The following is an 18,528-nucleotide window of genomic DNA, read 5'->3' on the forward strand; positions in this document are numbered from 1 at the left end:
GGTCTTCAAGGCCGTTACGTGTGAATGCGGGTTCCATCAAAAGTGATTTAGGCAGGCCGGCGCCGCGGCTCACTAGGCTAATCCTCTGCCTGCGGCGCTCCAGGTTCTAGTCCCAGTTGGGGCTGCAGTTCTGTCCTGGTTGCTCCTCTTCCAGTCCAGCTCTCTGCTGTGGCCCGGGAAGGCAGTGGAGGATGGCCCAAGTGCTTGTGCCCTGCATCCACATGGGAGACCAGGAGGAAGCACCTGGCTCCTGGCTTCGGATCAGCACAGCGCACCGGCTGTAGCAGCCATTTGGGGGGTGAACCAATGGAAGGAAGACCCTTCTCTCTGTCTCTCTCTCTAAGAACGAGCAGTGAAATGAATGGAGTTGCTGCCAACTGAGCTGTTCCAAGGCCAGCAACTCCTTGGTGATTTCCTGGGGTGCAGGGCTGGGGCCGTCAGGTGCTCCAGCCCAAAGAGCCTACGTGCCTATCCCAGCACAACCGTCCACGGTCACTGCAGGCCCTCTGAGACCCCTTCCCATCTGTACCTCATCGTCCGTAAAAAAAAGTGTGAACTCGGGCCTACCTGGATTCAGTCACTACGCCCTCTCCCCACGTGGGCACAGGTGGGACAAGGGCTGCAGGACCTGCTGGCCTGGGAGGACTCGCCTTGCTGGTTCTGATCAGCACGGGCCACACCTTCAAGCCACGCCGTCACTGCTGCTGTGTTCCCTGTGAAAGGCACCATGGTCCATATAACAGGGCCGTTATACTTTATACTCACTCCAGGCCTCTCATCTGCAGAGCAGAGCTGCTAATAGTCGCCTAAGGGCTGGCGTTGTGGTGCAGTGGGTTAAGCCACCGCCCGCAACACCAGCATCCCATGTCAGAGCGCTGGTTCAAATCCCAGCTGCTCCACTTCCAATCCAGCTCTCTGCTAATGTACTTAGGAAAGCAGGTACATTCGCACCCACATGGCTTCCCTACTCCTGGCCTAGACCTGGCTGTTTGCAGCCCATTTGGGGAGTGAACCAGTGGGTGGAAAATCTTTGTTAGTCTTCCTTTAAAATAAACAGATAACTTCAGCAAGACCTCAAAGGGTGAAGGATTCGATGAGACGGCGGAGGGCTTGGGCTGCACACCCAGGAAGGACTCTTCGCCAAGGCCATCTCAGCGACCTTGCCATGCGCTGAGCTAAAGCCGCTGGTCTCCACTGACCTAGCACAGCTTCCGGGAGTGAGTCCCTCCCCCACTTCCCTGTGGGAGGTGCGACCCCCGTCCTCCCACCCCGTGCTGCTCCGGGTTTCAGGGTTCCCTTCCCGCAGCCACGGAGCTGAGAACATCGAAGCCCAGGGCCTTGCGAGCTGAGCTCTTTGTGCAGTGCTCCGGGGTGTGAGGAGTGCAAGTGCAACTGGGCAGTAAAGAGAATGCATTGGCTCACATAACGGAACAGTCCAGGAAGAGGGCCGACCCAGGTCAGCCTTGGCCCTGTGCCTAGCTGACCTCACTAAGGGTCTGATGCCTCTCCCTCTCACGTGCTAACATGGAATCTTGCCATGGCCCAGGAGCACCTACACCCACCACTGTAGCCGGCAGGGGGATTAAGAGCCACGGTCAGGCCTGAAGCAAGCATGGTGGCCTGCCGGATGGAGGAGGCCGGCTCGGTCCAGTCACGGGCTCCTCCCTGCAGGTGGACAGCATCAGCTTTGCCAGATCATGCGAACCCCTGAACAGGAATGAGAAGCTGCTGAGAGAACCGGGGCCATGGACCTTGGGAAGGCAACCAGCTCCCAGCACACCCCTCATTATGGTGGAGCCCAAGGCCAGACATGGGGCAGGCCTGGTCCAAGATGGCCACAGCCCAGGCCTCCGTCAGGAACCACGTCATTTCTGAGATCAGACGAGATTGGGCGCGTACAGGGTGGGCTGGCCATTACCACATTATTTCCACATTTTGCTCCCCCCCAGTGCTCCCACCCCATGCTCACCAGGGGTGGTCAGGGTGAGGTTAGACCTGGCACTTTATCTCTAAGCCTCAAAGGAGCACTCGGGAGGCCTCGGGTTCTGAGCACCTGCAACACACTCCCAGGGCAGAAGCCAACAAGCCCGCTGCCCGGGCACTCCCGCGGCCCCCAGGGCTGACCTCGGCACGGCCTCCTCCCCCAGGCACCAAGCGGCCCCTGCTCCTCTGAGGCGGCCAATGCGCTCTGCTGGGCGAATTGTATCGCATATGCATGTGCTCAATGTCTAATTTTAGCTGCGAGAGGCTTCATAATAGGATGCTCACATAATTAAGCAGCCCGTCTATTCTCTCTCTCATTTACACATCACTGGCATTATCAGAGCGTGTTTCAGCTTTTTAAAATTATATATTTTGGTTTTTCCAAATTGGTCCACAACGGGAGATGAAACCCATGAAAATTGCATGTCTCAACACAGGTCTGGGTAACTCCTCTACTATTCGAGCTGGGATCCACAGCCAGGGCTCCTGCTCTGTACCACTGGCTCCTGACGCATGTGCCCACACCGCTCTTTACGGAGGAGCCGAGAGCTGTGGATGAGACCTCACTGGGAGAGACACATGGACCCTCCTGAAAGACAGACGGAACCACCTCTTGGTCTCTCATCAGACTGCCCACAGAGGCAGACTTGAGTGAAGGCTGCCAAGGACCAGCCGCAGCCACAGGGCCTTTGCACGTTCGCATGGGTCCAATATCCAGGAGCACCTGCACGCGCCAGGTGCCTTGCTTGGTGGTGTGACTGTGGACAGAACGGACCCACACCCCCAACATTCCACTCACCTGTGCCCCCAGCTGAGGAGGGCAGTGCCCTCCAAGGCCACATGAGCAGGTGGCAGTCCACCCGGAAGGAGACGAGGTCCCGGCTGCTGCTCTCTTGGGCTCAAGGAGTAGGGAAAGAAACCCCAGGGGTCCCCGTCAGGCCTCGCCACACTTGTGCCCTTCCCGGCCTGCTCAGCATCTGCATCTTCTGCCCTGAGCTCGTCCTGCGCCCCAGAGAGCCAGTGAGCCTGAGAGCCAGTCTTGGGTGTGGTCTCCCCTCTCTCCAGCAGGCTTGGCTGGCGCCTGCTGCCTCTTCTGAAACACTGGGTTTGCTCTGGGACACAGGCATGCCAGCCCCCCACCCCACCCCTCCAAGGCAGCCTGGAGACTCCAGCTGGGTCTCAGAGGCTCCTGCACCCCAAGGGACATGGCCTTGGGAGCTCTCCCAGGCTGGACCCTATAAGCCAACATGCCAGTAACAAAGGCCTAGGGGCTCTTGGCTCGGGCTGCATGGCGGGAGGCTGCGGGAGGAGCAGGAGGAGCCTGGCTCCAGGATGGGGTGGGGAGAGCCCAGCAAGGGCCTGGAGGCACAGACGCCCACACCTGCCCCGCACCTGCAGGCACAGATGCCCATACTCGCCCCACACCTGCCCTGCACCTGCCAGCAGATGCCCACATTTGTCTCCACACCTCCCCGACACCCAGAGGCTTCCCTCAGGGGCAGCTCCACTGGGCCCCTTGCCCGGTGCCTGGGCCAGCAGCTGCTCTTAGCTGGCCATGGTGGAGCCGGAGCATAGGGGCTGGGTCCTCCCCGGCCCATTCTCCCCAACCCCTCTCAGTGTTTTCTCTTCCTGGTGCAGCTTGGCCACAGCTGAGGGGAGGCCTCCCTGATGGCTGCCCCAGGCCTGCAGAAGCCCAGGGGGCCGCCCAAGGTCAGGGACCTCTGCTTCCTCCCCCTTGGGGGCCCACATGCCACCTGCTCCCCAGGCCCTCCCTGCACTGTGGCAGCTGCAAGCTTGGTCCTAGGTTGCACCGCCCCCTGCCCTGAGCCTCCCGGGGCTCCACAGCCTCATTTTGGAGCACTGGGCATGGAGAGGCTGGGAGAGGCTGGCCCAGGCTGCTCACCAGCGCTGGCTCCACTCTCCATCCCAAGCTGGCAGCTGTGTGGACGAGTCCGCTTCTGTGTCCCAGCTCTGACTCCACCCACCAGGTCCCCTCCTCAACCCCAGACACAGATCCACTTCCCTGCAAACTCCTCCAGCACCTGTCACACCTGTCACAAGCAAGCCAGGGGTGCCCCGGCCTCCGAGCCTCTGCACATGCCTTTCCCTCTCTGTTGGGATGACCCCGGCACAGATGCCACAATGCACCCTCTGGAGATCCCAGGCCGGCGGCTGAGCCCGCATAGCACACGCTGCTCTGGGCTGGCCCCTGCCCTGCCCTCCTGCAGCGGGGGCTGCCCAGAGGTGGGGGAGGGATCTTTCCCACCCTCCTCCTCCCCCCCCCCCCCGGGGTCAGCTAAGAAAGAGAGGGGCCTGTGGGAAAGACAGCAGAGCCTCCCAGAGTTGGTGACAGAGGGTACAACAGTGACGGGAAGTAGCAGGTAAGAGTGGCAGAGACAGGGGGTCAGGCAGAAACTGGGGTCACACCCCAAGGTCATCTTGATGAGCCACTGATACCCATTCCTCATGACCCCAGGGCAGGACCCAGGTGGGGGCTGTCACTATGGGTGGAGCTAGCTGTCCCAGGATCTCCAAGGCACTCCCCGTGAGGGTTTCCCCCGCTACTGGCCCATGGGTCCCCCTCGGGTCTCAGGCTGCAGGTCTGGCCTTGCCCTCACCCTCTGCATCCAGGCCGTGGTGAATCCCTTGCTCTGTCCAGATGGCAGGAGGAGGAAGCCAGGCCGGGTGGCCCGGCTCCGAGGAGCACTGACATGGGGCAAGGTGGGAGCGGGGGGCTGGTGTAGAGGTCACTGGGGGATATGGAGAGGGCCCCCCGGGCCTCCAGCCCACCCAGAGAGGACAGAGAGGCAGGGCTGCAGGGTCTGCGGTGCCTGCTGTGAGGCACACAGGTTTATGGGGCATCAGACACGCGGGCAGGGCCACTTGTACCCCGGCTGACCAGGCCATGAAAACCGCCCCAGAGTCGCCCCCCTCCCCGACGAGCAAGTCCACGCCAGGGCTGGACACAGGATGCCTGGACCACACGCACGTATCTGCACGAGACAGGCAGCGACCTCCGGAACACGGCCCTGCCCTCTGAGGGCCCAGGTCCGTGTCTGGCCCTGTGTGCAAGGCCAGACATGTCCGGCACACCCTGCAGAGGTGGCTTGGGTGTGCCCAGACCAGCACGTGAGCATGGCATGGCGGCTAGGGGTGTCCATCTGTGTCCTGCAGGCCCTGTGTCCCAGGGAGGCCGCGGGCCTGGGCGTCCGTCAGAGCAGGTGCACAGCCCTGCGGCGCGGGGCGGGCCTATCATCTGGGCACGTACTCCCTGGGCAGCCCGGCCCAGTTGTGGTCACGCAGGGCCTGGTCCACGGTCCGGATGTAGCCGTTGATCAAGTCCTTCATCTCCGGGGTGAAGGGCTCGGGGTCGTGCGGGCGCCGGCCGTGGCGCCGGAAGCTGCCCTCCTTGTTGTTCTCGACGCAGAGCAGCCGCTCCTCGCTCACCGACACGTTGAGGAAGGCCACCATCTCCCGCAGCGTGGGCACCAGGCTGCGCCGCAGCTCCTCGTAGTGCACCACCAGCAGCCGCTTCCCGTACTTGAGCCAGTCCAGCACGTGCGAGGACCACCAGGACGCATAGCTGTTCACGAAGTCCGGCCACTCTGCGGCAGGGACGGAGGGTGACACAGGGTCAGGGGCCCCGCCGCCCGGGGGGGAGGGCTGGGGACCCTGTGCAGTGGGTTCTCTCTCTCAAGGACAAGGAGCCTCTCGAACTTTGAGATTCCAGCTGGGGCAGGAGGGCCCAGGGAGTGGGCCAGGGGAGGGGGTGGGGGGTGGTCTCAGACCTACGAGACACAGCAGGGACCAACAACTGGGGTGAAACCCTAGCAGGACACCCCTGTCCAGATGGCCCCTGGCCACTGTGAGCTCGGCTCCAGCCACTCCACACATCCGATGCTATGGAGAGGGAAGCAGCCAGGATCTCCCACTGCCCGCCTGTCTGGAGACCCCCACGGAGGACCCGCCTTTGGGTGATGGCGCGGTGCACTGTGTCTGGGGCGGGGTAGCTGCCGGGTCTCCTGCTGTGCAGGTTCAGTACCCACACCTTGGGCTACCTATGGCGGTTAGCACACCTGGTGCCTGGTGGATGCTGATGGCGGGTGGTGGCTTTGACTGCCAGGCCTGATGGGAGGAGGGACACATAATGACGCCACCGACGGGAGTGGCCTCAAATGGTGCAGATGACCTATCTGTTTCCTGAGGTCTCTTTCCTAGAAATTTAGTTTTCTGGGAGGGAAGCAGGTTCAAGTGTCAAGAATCTCCCCACCAAGGAGTCTCTGGGACGGATTTGCTAACAGACCTCAGTCACCCCGGGGAAAGGCTGGCCGTCTTTGGCTTCACAAAGAATCTATGAGACAGGGACGGCCCTTGTTTCTAAGACGACAAAACAGAAGCTCAGTACGCAAGGCGGACAGCTTGCATGGGCCCTAGGAGGAGGGATCGGGGCTCAGCCTGCCTGCCTGTGGGGCTGATCCCTTGCTATCATCCATGCAGGGGCGCCAGCCTAGAGGAACAGGGACGGCTGTGGGGGGCTGGCTGGGAGGAGGGTGATGGGCAGAGGAGGGGCCAGAAGCCAACTCGAGACACCAGTCTGCTGCGGGTGGTCCAGGGTCTCAAGGGAACAGAGGCGCAGTCTCCCGAGCCGGGGGCCCTACAGCACCCCAGCCCGCCTGGACCTGCTGCCCTCCACCTTACTCCCCACCCAGAGCCGTATCTCTGCTGCTTGTCACCCAAAGGCTCGGCTGTACCTGACCTGGGGACAGAGACACTGACCCCGCATGGCCTGGACCTCAGTGGGTAGGGCCCATGGGCTGCCCCTGTGAGTGAAGCCGCCTGTGGGATCCAGAAGCAGAGACCCAAAGCCGGCCACTAAGCCCCAACCCTCACAGGGTGGATCCTCCAGGAAGCCATGAGCGTTAGACAAGGTCATGGGGACGGACGGGGCAGAAAAGGGGTGTGGATCCCCCGGCAGTCCCGTGGGAGGGGGCGGAGGAGGGTCCTGAGCTGGCCTGGGGAGGCGTGAAGGGTGAGGGGTGGTGGAGACGACCTCAAGCTATGCACAGCAGCAGCAAGTTAAGAGGTGAGGGGGCTGTATCCTGATCCCGCATCCAATGAGAATCCTGCCAGCCCAGAAGAGAACCAAGCCCCATCCCCACCGCCCCGCCCAGGTCTACCTTTGCTCTTCCAGTTGCGGTCAGGTGCGTAGCCCAGGTGCCCGGCGCACTTCCTGTTGAATTCAGCCACCAGGGACCTGTAGGGGTTCCGGATGAGCAGGATGGCCGAGTCGAACATCTCGATCTCCCTCCTGCCGCTCTCGTGTGTCTTCACACAGATGGTGCGCCGGCTCCGCCAGTGGTCCTTCTCGCCCTTGAACCCTGCTCCAGACAGCCGAGAGGGCCCGTGAGGAGGGGGCAGCGCCAGCTCAGACTGCAGCCCCGCGGGACGGCTGGGGCCAGGCAGAGCAAGGGGGAAGCGGAGGACTGCAGAGGCGGCCTCCGGGGGAGCGACTCTGCTGCAGGGGAAGAGGCCAGAGCCCCCGGTGACCCCCAGCCTCGGCAGGAGAGGTCCTGGCTCTGCCGTGTGGGTGGGCCCTGGAGATGCACATGTTCCCTCCATGCATTTTCATGTGAGTCATTTCCCACAAGCACTGCAAGGAACCCTGTGAGTTAACCACAGCTGCAGGCACAGCTCAAGGAAGAGACGCAGGCTCAGAGTGGGTGTGGGACTTGCCCAAGGCCACACAGCACCTGAGCTCTCTCCACACAGCTTTGGGGGTCCTGGGGAGGTGCCTGGCCTCCATCCAGCTCCTCCTAATGGGGGTGGGAGCCCCACCAGGGGACCAGTAGCCATAAGCACCTGCAACCTCAGCTTCTGATCCTACACACTGGTCCTGCAACAGCTCCAGCTCCAGCGTATACGGAAGTGTTTCACCTCAGGCCCGTAGCAGGTCTGGTCATGGTCCCATCCACCGTTGGCGGGGACCTGCTCCCACTGACCAGCCGCCCAGGGCCTCTCTGCTTCCCTGGCCCCTTGGTGCAGTTCTGGTCACTCGGAACCCCAGGGACTGCTGAGCGGGGAGACAGATTCCTCTCCCATCCAGCTAGGGGGTCGCACATGACCCACGAAGGCTACCGTGCACTCACGGAGAAGGGGTGAGACCTGGATTCCCGTCATTACGCTGAGAATCTAGCAGGGGACAGCTCAAGCATGTGGCGCAGGAACTCAGGGGAACCCAGCGAAGCGGGGATGGCAGGAGGCTTTCCGGGTAGAAGTCTCCTGATGGCAGCCCGGCACCGCCCAGGGCCCCAGCTCTGGGGACATGCTTCATAAATGCCCTTGAGCTAATCGGGCTCCTGGTGCCCTCCTCCTGACTGCCGGAGGTACCCACGGGGATCAGCGAGGGCTCCTCCACGGCGGGAAGACGCCAATTTCTTTTGAATCTGCAAGTCTGCATTCAGAACCATCGCAACCCAGCATGTGCTGCAAACGCAACTCCACCCTGGGCACCAACTCTGCCCTTGGCTTTGATGGATTCTGTCAGAGAGCCAGGAAGGGCTGTGAAGGGCAGAGTCATGGCACGGGCTGGGATAATGTGACCACCCTGAGACCCTGGGTGTCCCGAGCCTCGGCTCAGCTCAGTGCACCTGCGACCCCACCTTGCGGCTTAGCCTCCCTTCAGCCGCCGGGCCAGCAGGGCACTGTGGCGCTGGAGCTGCAGTGTGTGTGTGCCATCACTCTCTCTGTGCTCTGAGGCCCGTGGCTGGCTGTGCAGTCACCAGGCCACTCAGTCCTACGTGGACAACAAGGAGCCCCAAGTCGACCAACACAGCCTGGGCCTGAATAAGGTAACGAGGCAGATAACAGCAGCCTGGACACAGGGCGTGGTTCCCAAGGGCCAAGGGTAGTGCAGGCAGGGCCACGTGTCATCTGGTCACTTCCTCCCTCGCTCAGGACCCTCAAAGGCAGACGCAGGCTGGGCTGCACAGCTGGCTTCCTCCCCACCCACCAGACCCGGCCACCCCGAGCAGCTCCAGGACCCGAGCCAGGCTCGGGCAGCCATGCTTCCTCCAGGATGTCGCTGACGGCACCACCTTTTCCTAAACCAAACTCCAGCTGGGAGACGGAGGGAAAACCTTGCAATGCTGGACAGCAAAGAAACGTGTTAGGCCAAATTCAGGTGCCGCTGGACGGGCGCCAGGCGCTCACACAGCCCAGCCTCAAGCCACTTCCCTCAACTCGCTTGGCCCAGCCGGGCCTCTTATGTCTACACCGGGAAGATGAGAAATTATAAAACCCTTTGGGATTTGGGGCCCTGTGTTTTAAAGACTGCATTTCGATGAGCCATCCTTTGCCTCCAACAACAATAACAAGACAAGCCTGAGCAAATTAGGTCAGCTTCACGCCTAATTATAAAGAGTTCTAAAAAGTAAGAGAAATTCGGGGATTCAGGCTGCAGCCTTTGCCTTTGAATCCGGAACAGGCTGCACCAGCATCGTCCAGCAGCCCGTCGGGAATGCCAATTCCCAGGCCCACACCTGCACCGAGGCAGCTGGAGGCCCTGGGGGTGCAGCCGGGGAACCAGCATTCTAACGAGCCCTCCAGGAGGTCCTTCCACACTCTCCTGTTGAGGAAGCTCTGTGCCCCTGGGGTCCCGCGGGGCAGTGGCTGGACGCACCTTTGTTGTAGAGGGTTCCGTCGAAGTAGTAGCTCCCCGTGTAGAAGCCAGTGGCATGCTCGATGAGGTGCCTTGCCCACGTGTTCCCGGCCCCAGGAAAGCTCGACAAAGCCACGAAGACCTTGGACTTGGTGGGCAGGAACCGCCTGTCTGTGCACCGAGTGTCTGCAGGCAGAGAAGGCATCGTGGCATCACTCTCCCTTGCCGCTGGGTTCCCCCAGACTGGGACCACGGCTCCCAGGTTCCCACGTAACAGATGGGGAAACTGAGGCAGCGAGGGAGGAAGAGACTGACCACCCGTACCCCGGGCGCCCAGGCTGCAGCTGTCCAGAGGAAGCCCCATGCCAAGGCCTCCCATGCTCCAGCGAAGGCATGGGGTGGGAGCCAGGGGCTCTGAGGGCTCAAACCCAGGATCCCAGCACAGCATGAATAACTCCAGATGCTGCGGGCGGGGACTGTGCCGGGCTAAGCAATGCTGGCCGCAAGCTGGAGCTGGGCTAATCTCAGGTGAGTAACCCCCTGCATCTCAGCTCCTCCTGGGGCTGCAGCAGGGAGTACATGGAACCCCCGGGGAAAGGGTTCAAGCACTCCAGACATGCAGGGTCATAGCAGGTGCGTGACAGCGAGGGGACACCCCTCCCCGTTTTGCTCTTCTTCTCATAAATTCTAAGGGCACCCGACGCTCCCCCAAGGAGGACCCCAGCGCTTGGAGGTACAGAAGACCCCACAGTCCCTGGGCTTCTATTCTTCCTACCCCCACCCCTACATTATTGCCCTCCCTCCAAGCCCTGCCTCCCCCTCCTCCTCCCCTTCCTCTTCCCAGGTCATCGCAGGCCAGCTGGACTTCAAACTTGGACAGAGTGGAGCCTCACCCTTCCTGCTACCTCCCTCTGCCTCCAAGAGGCCAGGGACCTCACACAGCCACCGCCCAGCCCTAGGACTTCATACGCAGGCCCAGCTGGCGTCTTGCAACCCTGGAAGTTCTCCCTGGCCCCCAGACCAGAGCTCACCTTGCACGGGCGTCTGGTAGACCTCGCAGTAATCCGCCAGCCTCTGCGCACACCGTGAGCTGTCCACAGCCTCCCGCAGGTTGAACTGGGGGGTGGGGTAGGCGCAGTAGCACTCCCAGCCCCTGAGGATGGCCAAGGGGAACTCCTGCCGGGAGGAAGAGGAAGAGAAACGTCTGGGTGAATGCCAGGGCCCCGCCTCCCCTGGCTCAGCTCCTGGGCTGACCACCGTGGGGAACTGCTGGCCACTGGGGCCAACAGGGCTGACCATCACCCTTCCAGCACCAGCTCTGCGCCCAGACCCACAGAGGCAAAGGCCCGCAAGGCCCAGCTTCCACCTGCCACCAGTTCACAGCTGCTTGGTGCCAAGTCAGTGGCACCAGTGCAAGGGCAGAGGGCAGAGGGCTGGCAAAGCACGGAAGGCCAGGGAGGGGCAGGCCCCTCTGGGCAGGGGATCTGCTCAAGTGACCGTCTGCGTGGGGCAGAGCAGCCCAGAGCACAGCACCATTAACCAGCAGACCCCAGGCCCTGAGAGAGGAGCAGGATTCCCTCCGGCCACCCTTGCCCGGCCACCGCCCCACTGTCCCCTGCGGCAGGGGGCAGACTTTTCCCCCACCCACAGCACCCAGCCTGCTGGCGCTTCCTGAACGAGAGCCCTGCTAGGGTTAGGAGGGGAGGCGCGGGACACCTGTTAAGCAGGTTCTTGCTCCCCCTGGGGCGGGGTGAGGTGGGGAGTGAGCTGGGCCCTGGCATCCTGAGGATGTGATGGTGCCTGTGAATTCCAGCTCACCTGCTGGGCAACCCCAGGCAAGGCGCTTAACCTCTCTGAATTGAAAAAAACGTAACAAAACCCACTGTGTGTTTATGATGAGGGCCTGGCACACAGTAGGAGCCTAGACAGCATGGGTGTGAGTCCCAGCTCCGCTCTGGATCCAGCTTCCTGCTGGTGCACATCCTGGGCCAAGTTCCTGGGCCTCTGCCATTACTGCAGGAGACCCGGCTGGAACCCCAAGCTCCTGGCTTTGGCCTGGCCCAGCTCTGGCTGTTGTGGGCATTTAGGGGGTGGACCAGTGGATGGAAGGCCTCTGTTTTATCTCCCTGTCTGCTTTTCCAGTACCATGGAAATAGCTTTGTTTTTAAAAACAGACTTTTCCTTTCATAAAAACGCACCCACCCCCCTCTTGCACATTCCCTTTCTGAGCACCTACTAAGCACCAGCTAAGACCTGTAGCCCCATTTCACCTGTGCCCCCATGCGATGCCAGGCCCCTGCAGTGTGGGGAGATGAGCAGTGGACTACGCGTGTGCACGAGGGAGCCGGCAGGCGCAGAAGCATGCGCAGCGCTAAGAGATATGCTGCACAAACCTTTTTATTTTTTGCCCAGAGCAAAAAAAAAAATCTCATAAATAAGTAAAGGAAAATCAGTCGCATTTTCTGAGTGGGGCTTGGTAAAGCTGAGATTCTTCAGCACTCACATAAGACAACAGCGACCCGGCCAAGTGAGGCCAACGCAGACCTGGAGTGCGTCACGGGGGGAAATGCTACTGCTTGCTGTCCACCCATGGATGCCGGCTGGACCCTCCCCTGGCAGCCCAGCAGCCTCCGTGAAGGCCTCACCACCCCCGCCCTGGCATGGTGACCTTGCACCTGCAGGGGTGGACCACGGACTGACTGCCCTGATCAGTATTCCCGGCTACAGGCCACGGCCTCAGGCTCTCACAGCCCTGTCAACAGAAGCAGATCTGTGGCCTGGCCCTCAATCAGGACAAGGCAGGCTTGGGAAAGGCCAGCGTGGAAGTACAACCTCCAGCCACCCCGCTCTGTCCATCTTCTTCCACAAACGCCTTTTCCTGGGGTGGGTGCTGGCCTAGCAGCTATGACGATGCTTGGGACGCCTGCATCAGGGGCCAGGATTTGCGTCCCCACCTCTGCGTCTCACTCCAGCTCCCTGCAGGTGCACACGCTGGGAAAGCAACAGTGATGTCTCAGGTGCTTGGGCCCCCGCCACCCATGTGGGAGAGCTGGATGGAGCTCCTGGCTCCTGGTCCCCAGCCCCAGCCACTGAGGCATCCGGGGAGTGAGCCGGCAGATGTGACATTTCTGTGGGTCTCTCACTGTCTTTCAAAGAAATATATTTTAAAAATTCTGAAACAAAACCCTGATTCCGTCTCACCCAAGGCCGTCCCCACATCACAGCTTCTTCACAGGGAGCCACAGAAACAAGACGCTGCCCCCGCCCCGCTCTGTGCACACTGGCTGTGAGGGGTGGAGCTGCACCCCTACATTCCTCAGCACCCCCGAATGCGACCTGACCCAGAAGCAGGGTCTTCAAGCAGGGAAGTAAGGGAAACAGGGCCATCGGGGTTTGTCCTGATGCACTACGACAAGCATCCGATAAAAAGAGGAAGAGCAGGCCAGCGCCACGGCTCGCTAGGCTAATCCTCCACCTGCGGCGCCGGCACACCGGGTTCTAGTCCCGGTCGGGGCGCTGGATTCTGTCCCGGTTGCTCCTCTTCCAGGCCAGCTCTCTGCTATGGCCCGGGAGTGCAGCGGAGGATGGCCCAGGTGCTTGGGTCCTGCACCTGCATGGGAGACCAGGAGGAAGCACCTGGCTCCTGGCTTCGGATCAGCGTGGTGCGCCGGCTACAGTGCGCCGGCCGCAGCGGCCATTGGAGGGTGAACCAATGGTAAAGGAAGACCTTTCTCTCTATCTCTCTCTCACTGTCCACTCTGCCTGCCAGAAAAAAAAAAAAAAAGGAAAAAAAAAAAAAAAGAGGAAGAGTGGCCACAGATACGAGGCGACTTCCCCAGACACACAAATTGAGTTCATGTTAGGGCAGAAAAAAAAATGCTAAAATCCATGCATTTGAGGAGCCTTCAAAAAGTTCATGAAAAATACATAAAACTCTCCATGGACTGCCAAATTTATTTGCATGAAAACACTTTAAAAAAAGATTTTTACACATTCGAAAGACAGTTTGACAGAAAGACAGACAGACACAGTGCAAGAGATCTTCCATCTACTGATTCACTCCTCAAATGGCTACAATGGTCTGGGCTGGGCCGGGCCAAATCCAGGAGCCAAGCACTCCATTCAGGGCTCCCACGTGGGTGGCAGGGGCCCATGTAGTTGGCCACCCTCTGCAGTTTTCCGGGTGTGTTAGCGGAGAGCTGGAGCAAAAGTGGAGCAGCCGGGATTCGATCTGGCACTCTGATGCCGGTGTTGCAGGCTGTGGCTGAACCTGCTGCACCACAGCGTTGGCCCAGCACCTAGCTTTCAATCCCGCTTTCCCACGAAGAGCCCCTGTACTCTGTTTTACTCGTTTAGCTGCCTTACTGTCCGCGTCTCTGCAGGACAACGCGAGCAGGGCTTTTCATGCGTCTGTGTTTTGTGTGCTGTTCCATCCTCAGAAACTAGTAGGCTGCCGAGCAGGTGGCAGGAGTACAACACACAGCTGAAGGTGGACAAATGCAGGAATGCAGGAATGGCCTTTCCAAATCCCATCTCCAGAGCCGCGGGCAGCAGTCTCAGCTATGCTCCTTCTGCTGGCCCCCTGCACGCTGGGCAAGGAGGATGGGCAGCAAGCCCTGGCCTCTGAGCAAGCCCTGCCCTCCACCAGGACCCCCAGCAGGGCTCTGTGGCCCTGGGATTCCTGCTGGGAGCAAGGAACCGCCCCCAGCACAGCGCGCCAGCCCCATGCACGTGGCTCCTGTCCCTGTCCGTGGCTGCCGCTCTGCGGACGCTAATGCCTCCGGGTCTCATATCCCCGGGGCTGCGGAACGCTCTGCCGCGACCAGTGACCCGGACCTCTTCGCTTCCTTGAGTGGATTAAACTGTCAAGTTTGCGGGTGTCTGCAGAGCTGCCGACAGTAATGCGGTTTTATTTACAACATAACCGCTTCAGCAACATCACTGGATTCTAAAAACACAGAACAATTTCCAGCCCCTGGGGGATTTCTAGGACATGATTTCCATAAAAATTAAATATTGATGAATCTTAGCTCTCTGCCAACTTCTCCGCTTCCCTCATCCGCACTCCAGGCTTCGCTGAGACAGAAAGCGAAGAAAAGGATCAGAGAAAGCGCAGCGGAAAAAGCAAGCAGGAACACAGATGCGGGGCCGGGTCCTCCAGACAGAGAGGGGATGGAGAAGCAGCGGCCTGTGCCAAGGGCGGGGAGGAAGCGCTCCCTCCTCCCGACGCTGCACCTGCAGCCCGAGCCTGGGGGTCTGGGATGGGGCAGGGCTCAGCCAGCAGCCAGGACATGACACAGCAAGGGCAAGGCTCTGAGAAAGGGAGGCATCCACGTGCAAGGACTTGGTCTATGGCCAAGGGGTGGAGGAACGGCCATTCCACCAGGCAAGAAGCGAGGCCCCAAGCGGGCCCATCTGGGCCTCAGCTCTTCTGTCTCCACTCCTCCTTAAGCACACAGATTTCAGAGGTCACCACAGGGGAAACTGAGGCTCGGGGGCAGGCAGCCCACAGCCAGGCTCTCTGGCCCGCTGGGTGAGTGGGGACAGAAGCCACCCCTGGATGTCACAGCACAGCTCAACCCCCCAGCAGGCAGACACCGGCCAGGATGGCTTCCAGTGCCATCTGTAAACCAGCGTGGAGGTTGGCTCTGCCAGTTTCCTGCCTCCATGGCAGTTCCCTTCCCACAGAGGCAGAGCCCCAAGTATAAAAGGGGACAAAGGTGCCCACGCAGGGGGCTGCAGATATGAGGCACGTGGGGACAAGCTTCTGCTTCCAGGCAAGCGTGGAGATGACCGAACATTCGTCCAGGAATACTGCAGCCGACAATGGTGCTGCTGGTGGGGCCGGGTTTGGAGACGGAGCTACTGGGAGGCAGAAGCAGTGCAAAGCTCGGCATCAGGCCAGGCACTGGGCATCTCTGAGCCTTGACTTCATCATCTGCAAAAAGGGGCAGAGCCTACTACTTAAGGGCTCAGAAATCCACAGGTGTGAGGTTAAGTCTGCCTGCATTGAGCCCTGATTTCTCCATCCATAGGGACATTTGGGGGCTAACATGCTTTCCAGGGGGCCGTTCACAAAGTGAACACTCAGCAAGTGGGATGGGTGAGTCCACGGGAGGCTGAATGCAGGGGGGCAGGGCAGGGGCCCCTCCACCCTCCACACCTGTGGTTGCCTACATCAAGGGCTAACTCACCAGTCCCCGCTAGATGCCCTCCCAGATGCTGGAAGTTCTATTCACAACAGGCGCTGGAACTTCAAGGCTGCAGACTTGAGGAAGGGCCGGGTGTGACTGGAAACTGTCTCCAGGGGCCCCAAGCAGTGTCCCCCTGGGCAGATGGCATTCTGCAGTCCTGAGCCCCAGGAAGCTGGTCTGCCCCAGAGACTCCCAGACATCCTCTCCCCATCAAAGCCAAACAGCCACCAATCGGAGGAGGCTGAAACACGCGGTTCTGAACTACAACATCACCGGGGTCCCACGGCACCAGGGTTTCTGCACATGGGGAAGGGACCTGCTCCTCAGTTTAGTAACTTCTCAAATATCCCCCACACAGCCAAGGAGTGAAGAGAAGCTGAATGAGAATGGCCATGACCGTCATCATGTGGAATGCTTACTTCTCAACATGGACCACAACGTGATCAACAGTGCAGACCACATCACCAACAACCCAGACCACAGCGTCACCAACAATGCAGACCACAGCATCACCAACAACATGGACCACAGTGTCACCAACAACACAGACCAGAGCATCACCAACAACGCAGACCACAGAGTCACCAACAACATGGACCACAGTGTCACCAATAACACAGACCAGAGCATCACCAACAATGCAGACCAGAGTCACCAACAACGCAGACCAGAGTCACCAACAACATGGACCACAGTGTCACCAATAACACGGATCAGAGCATCACCAACAACTCAGACCACAGAGTCACCAACAATGCAGACCACAGAGTCACCAACTACATGGACCACAGAGTCACCAACAACGCAGACCACAGTGTTACCAACAACGCAGACCACAGTGTTACCAACAACGCAGACCACAGAGTCACCAACTACATGGACCACAGTGTCACCAACAATGCAGACCACAGCGTCACCAACAACACAGACCACAGCATCACCAACAATGCAGACCACAGAGTTACCAACTACATGGACCACAGTTTCACCAACAACGCAGACCAGAGTCACCAACAACGCAGACCACAGAGTCACCAACAACATGGACCACAGTGTCACCAATAACACAGACCACAGTGTCACCAACAACGCAGACCATGGCATCACCAACATGGACCACGGCGTCACCAACATGGACCACAGTGTCACCAACAATGCAGAACACAGCGTCACCAACATAGATCACAATGTCACCAACAACATGGACCACAGAGTCACCAACAATATGGACCACAGCATCACCAACAACGCAGACCAGAGTCACCAACAACGCAGACCACAGAGTCACCAACTACATGGACCACAGAGTCACCAACAACGCAGACCACAGTGTTACCAACAACGCAGACCACAGTGTTACCAACAACGCAGACCACAGAGTCACCAACTACATGGACCACAGTGTCACCAACAATGCAGACCACAGCGTCACCAACAACACAGACCACAGCATCACCAACAACGCAGAACAGAGTTACCAACAACATGGACCACAGTTTCACCAACAATGCAGATCACAGCGTCACCAACACAGACCACAGAGTCACCAACAACATGGACCACAGTGTCACCAATAACACAGACCACAGTGCCACCAACAACGTAGACTAGTGTCACCAACAACACAGACCACAACATCACCAACAATGCAAATCACAGAGTCACCAACAACATGGACCACAGCGTCACCAACAATGCAGACCACAAGGTCACCAACAACGCAGACCACAGTGTTACCAACAATATGGACCACAGAGTCACCAACAATGTAGACCACAGTGTTACCAACAACGCAGACCACAGTGTCCCAATAACGCAGACCTGAGCATCACCAACAACGCAGACCACAGCATCAACAACAACACGGACCACAGTGTCACCAACAACACAGACCAGAGTCACTAACAACGCAGACCACAACATCACCAACAATGCAGACCACAGTGTCACCAACAATGCAGACCAGAGCATCATTAACAATGCAGACCACAACGTGGCCAACAATGTAGACCACAGATTCACCAACAACATAGACCACAATGTGACCAACAACACAGACCACAGATTCACCAAAAATATGGACCACAGCGTCACCAACAATGCAGACCACAGCGTCACCAAAGCCTCATCACAATCTAGCGGGACAGTTTAACCTCGGCTAATCCATTCAGCATATAAGAAAACTTAGGCTTGGGATCACAGGGGCAGAGCAGGGACAAAACCCCAGAATCTAAAGCTTTCCTTTTAGCGACTTAAGAATGGGGCCAGGAGACTCAGTCTCAGAGTGTTCCGGAAGTCTTAGAAGTATACATGTAAGCTGTATGTATCCCTTGCTCCGACAATTCACATCTGATAATACAGGCCAAGGATGTTCACAGCAGTGCCGTTTATAACAAAACAAAAGAGGAACTGGCCTAAATGCCCATCGACAGAGGCCGAATGTTTTGCAGCCACAAAAGGCACAGTGCAGCAAAAGGAAACATTCACAAGACAGTACATGGGAGAAGGAACAATTACAGGATGGACATGAATTCCACACACACACACCTAGCATCAAAGCCCCAAATGTAAACACTCTCATTTGTTTTCTCTGCTGTGGTAAAGTTCTAAGCGAGTCTAAAATAGGCGTGCATTATAGCTCTGTAACCTTCCAACACAAGCAGGTGCACACACACACAGCCCAGTTACAGACAG

The 18,528-nt window shown here is 59.1% G+C and overlaps 1 protein-coding gene across 1 annotated transcript in view; it reads right to left on the bottom strand.

Moving 5' to 3' along the window:
* Nucleotides 1–4,804: 4,804 nt before the first annotated feature.
* The window catches only part of WSCD1 (WSC domain containing 1), a 37,442-nt gene continuing 23,718 nt past the window's right edge, over nt 4,805–18,528 (bottom strand). Inside the window, exons 6-9 of the mRNA XM_062216486.1 lie at nt 10,672–10,816; nt 9,662–9,826; nt 7,161–7,361; nt 4,805–5,588 (exon numbers count right to left, since the gene is read on the bottom strand). Coding sequence (XP_062072470.1) covers nt 5,236–5,588; nt 7,161–7,361; nt 9,662–9,826; nt 10,672–10,816 — 864 coding nt within the window. The 3' untranslated portion in view covers nt 4,805–5,235. The remainder of the gene's footprint in view (nt 5,589–7,160; nt 7,362–9,661; nt 9,827–10,671; nt 10,817–18,528) is intronic.

The sequence above is a fragment of the Lepus europaeus genome, chromosome 18, assembly GCF_033115175.1.
Source record: "Lepus europaeus isolate LE1 chromosome 18, mLepTim1.pri, whole genome shotgun sequence".
In the NCBI taxonomy this organism is placed as follows: domain Eukaryota; kingdom Metazoa; phylum Chordata; class Mammalia; order Lagomorpha; family Leporidae; genus Lepus; species Lepus europaeus.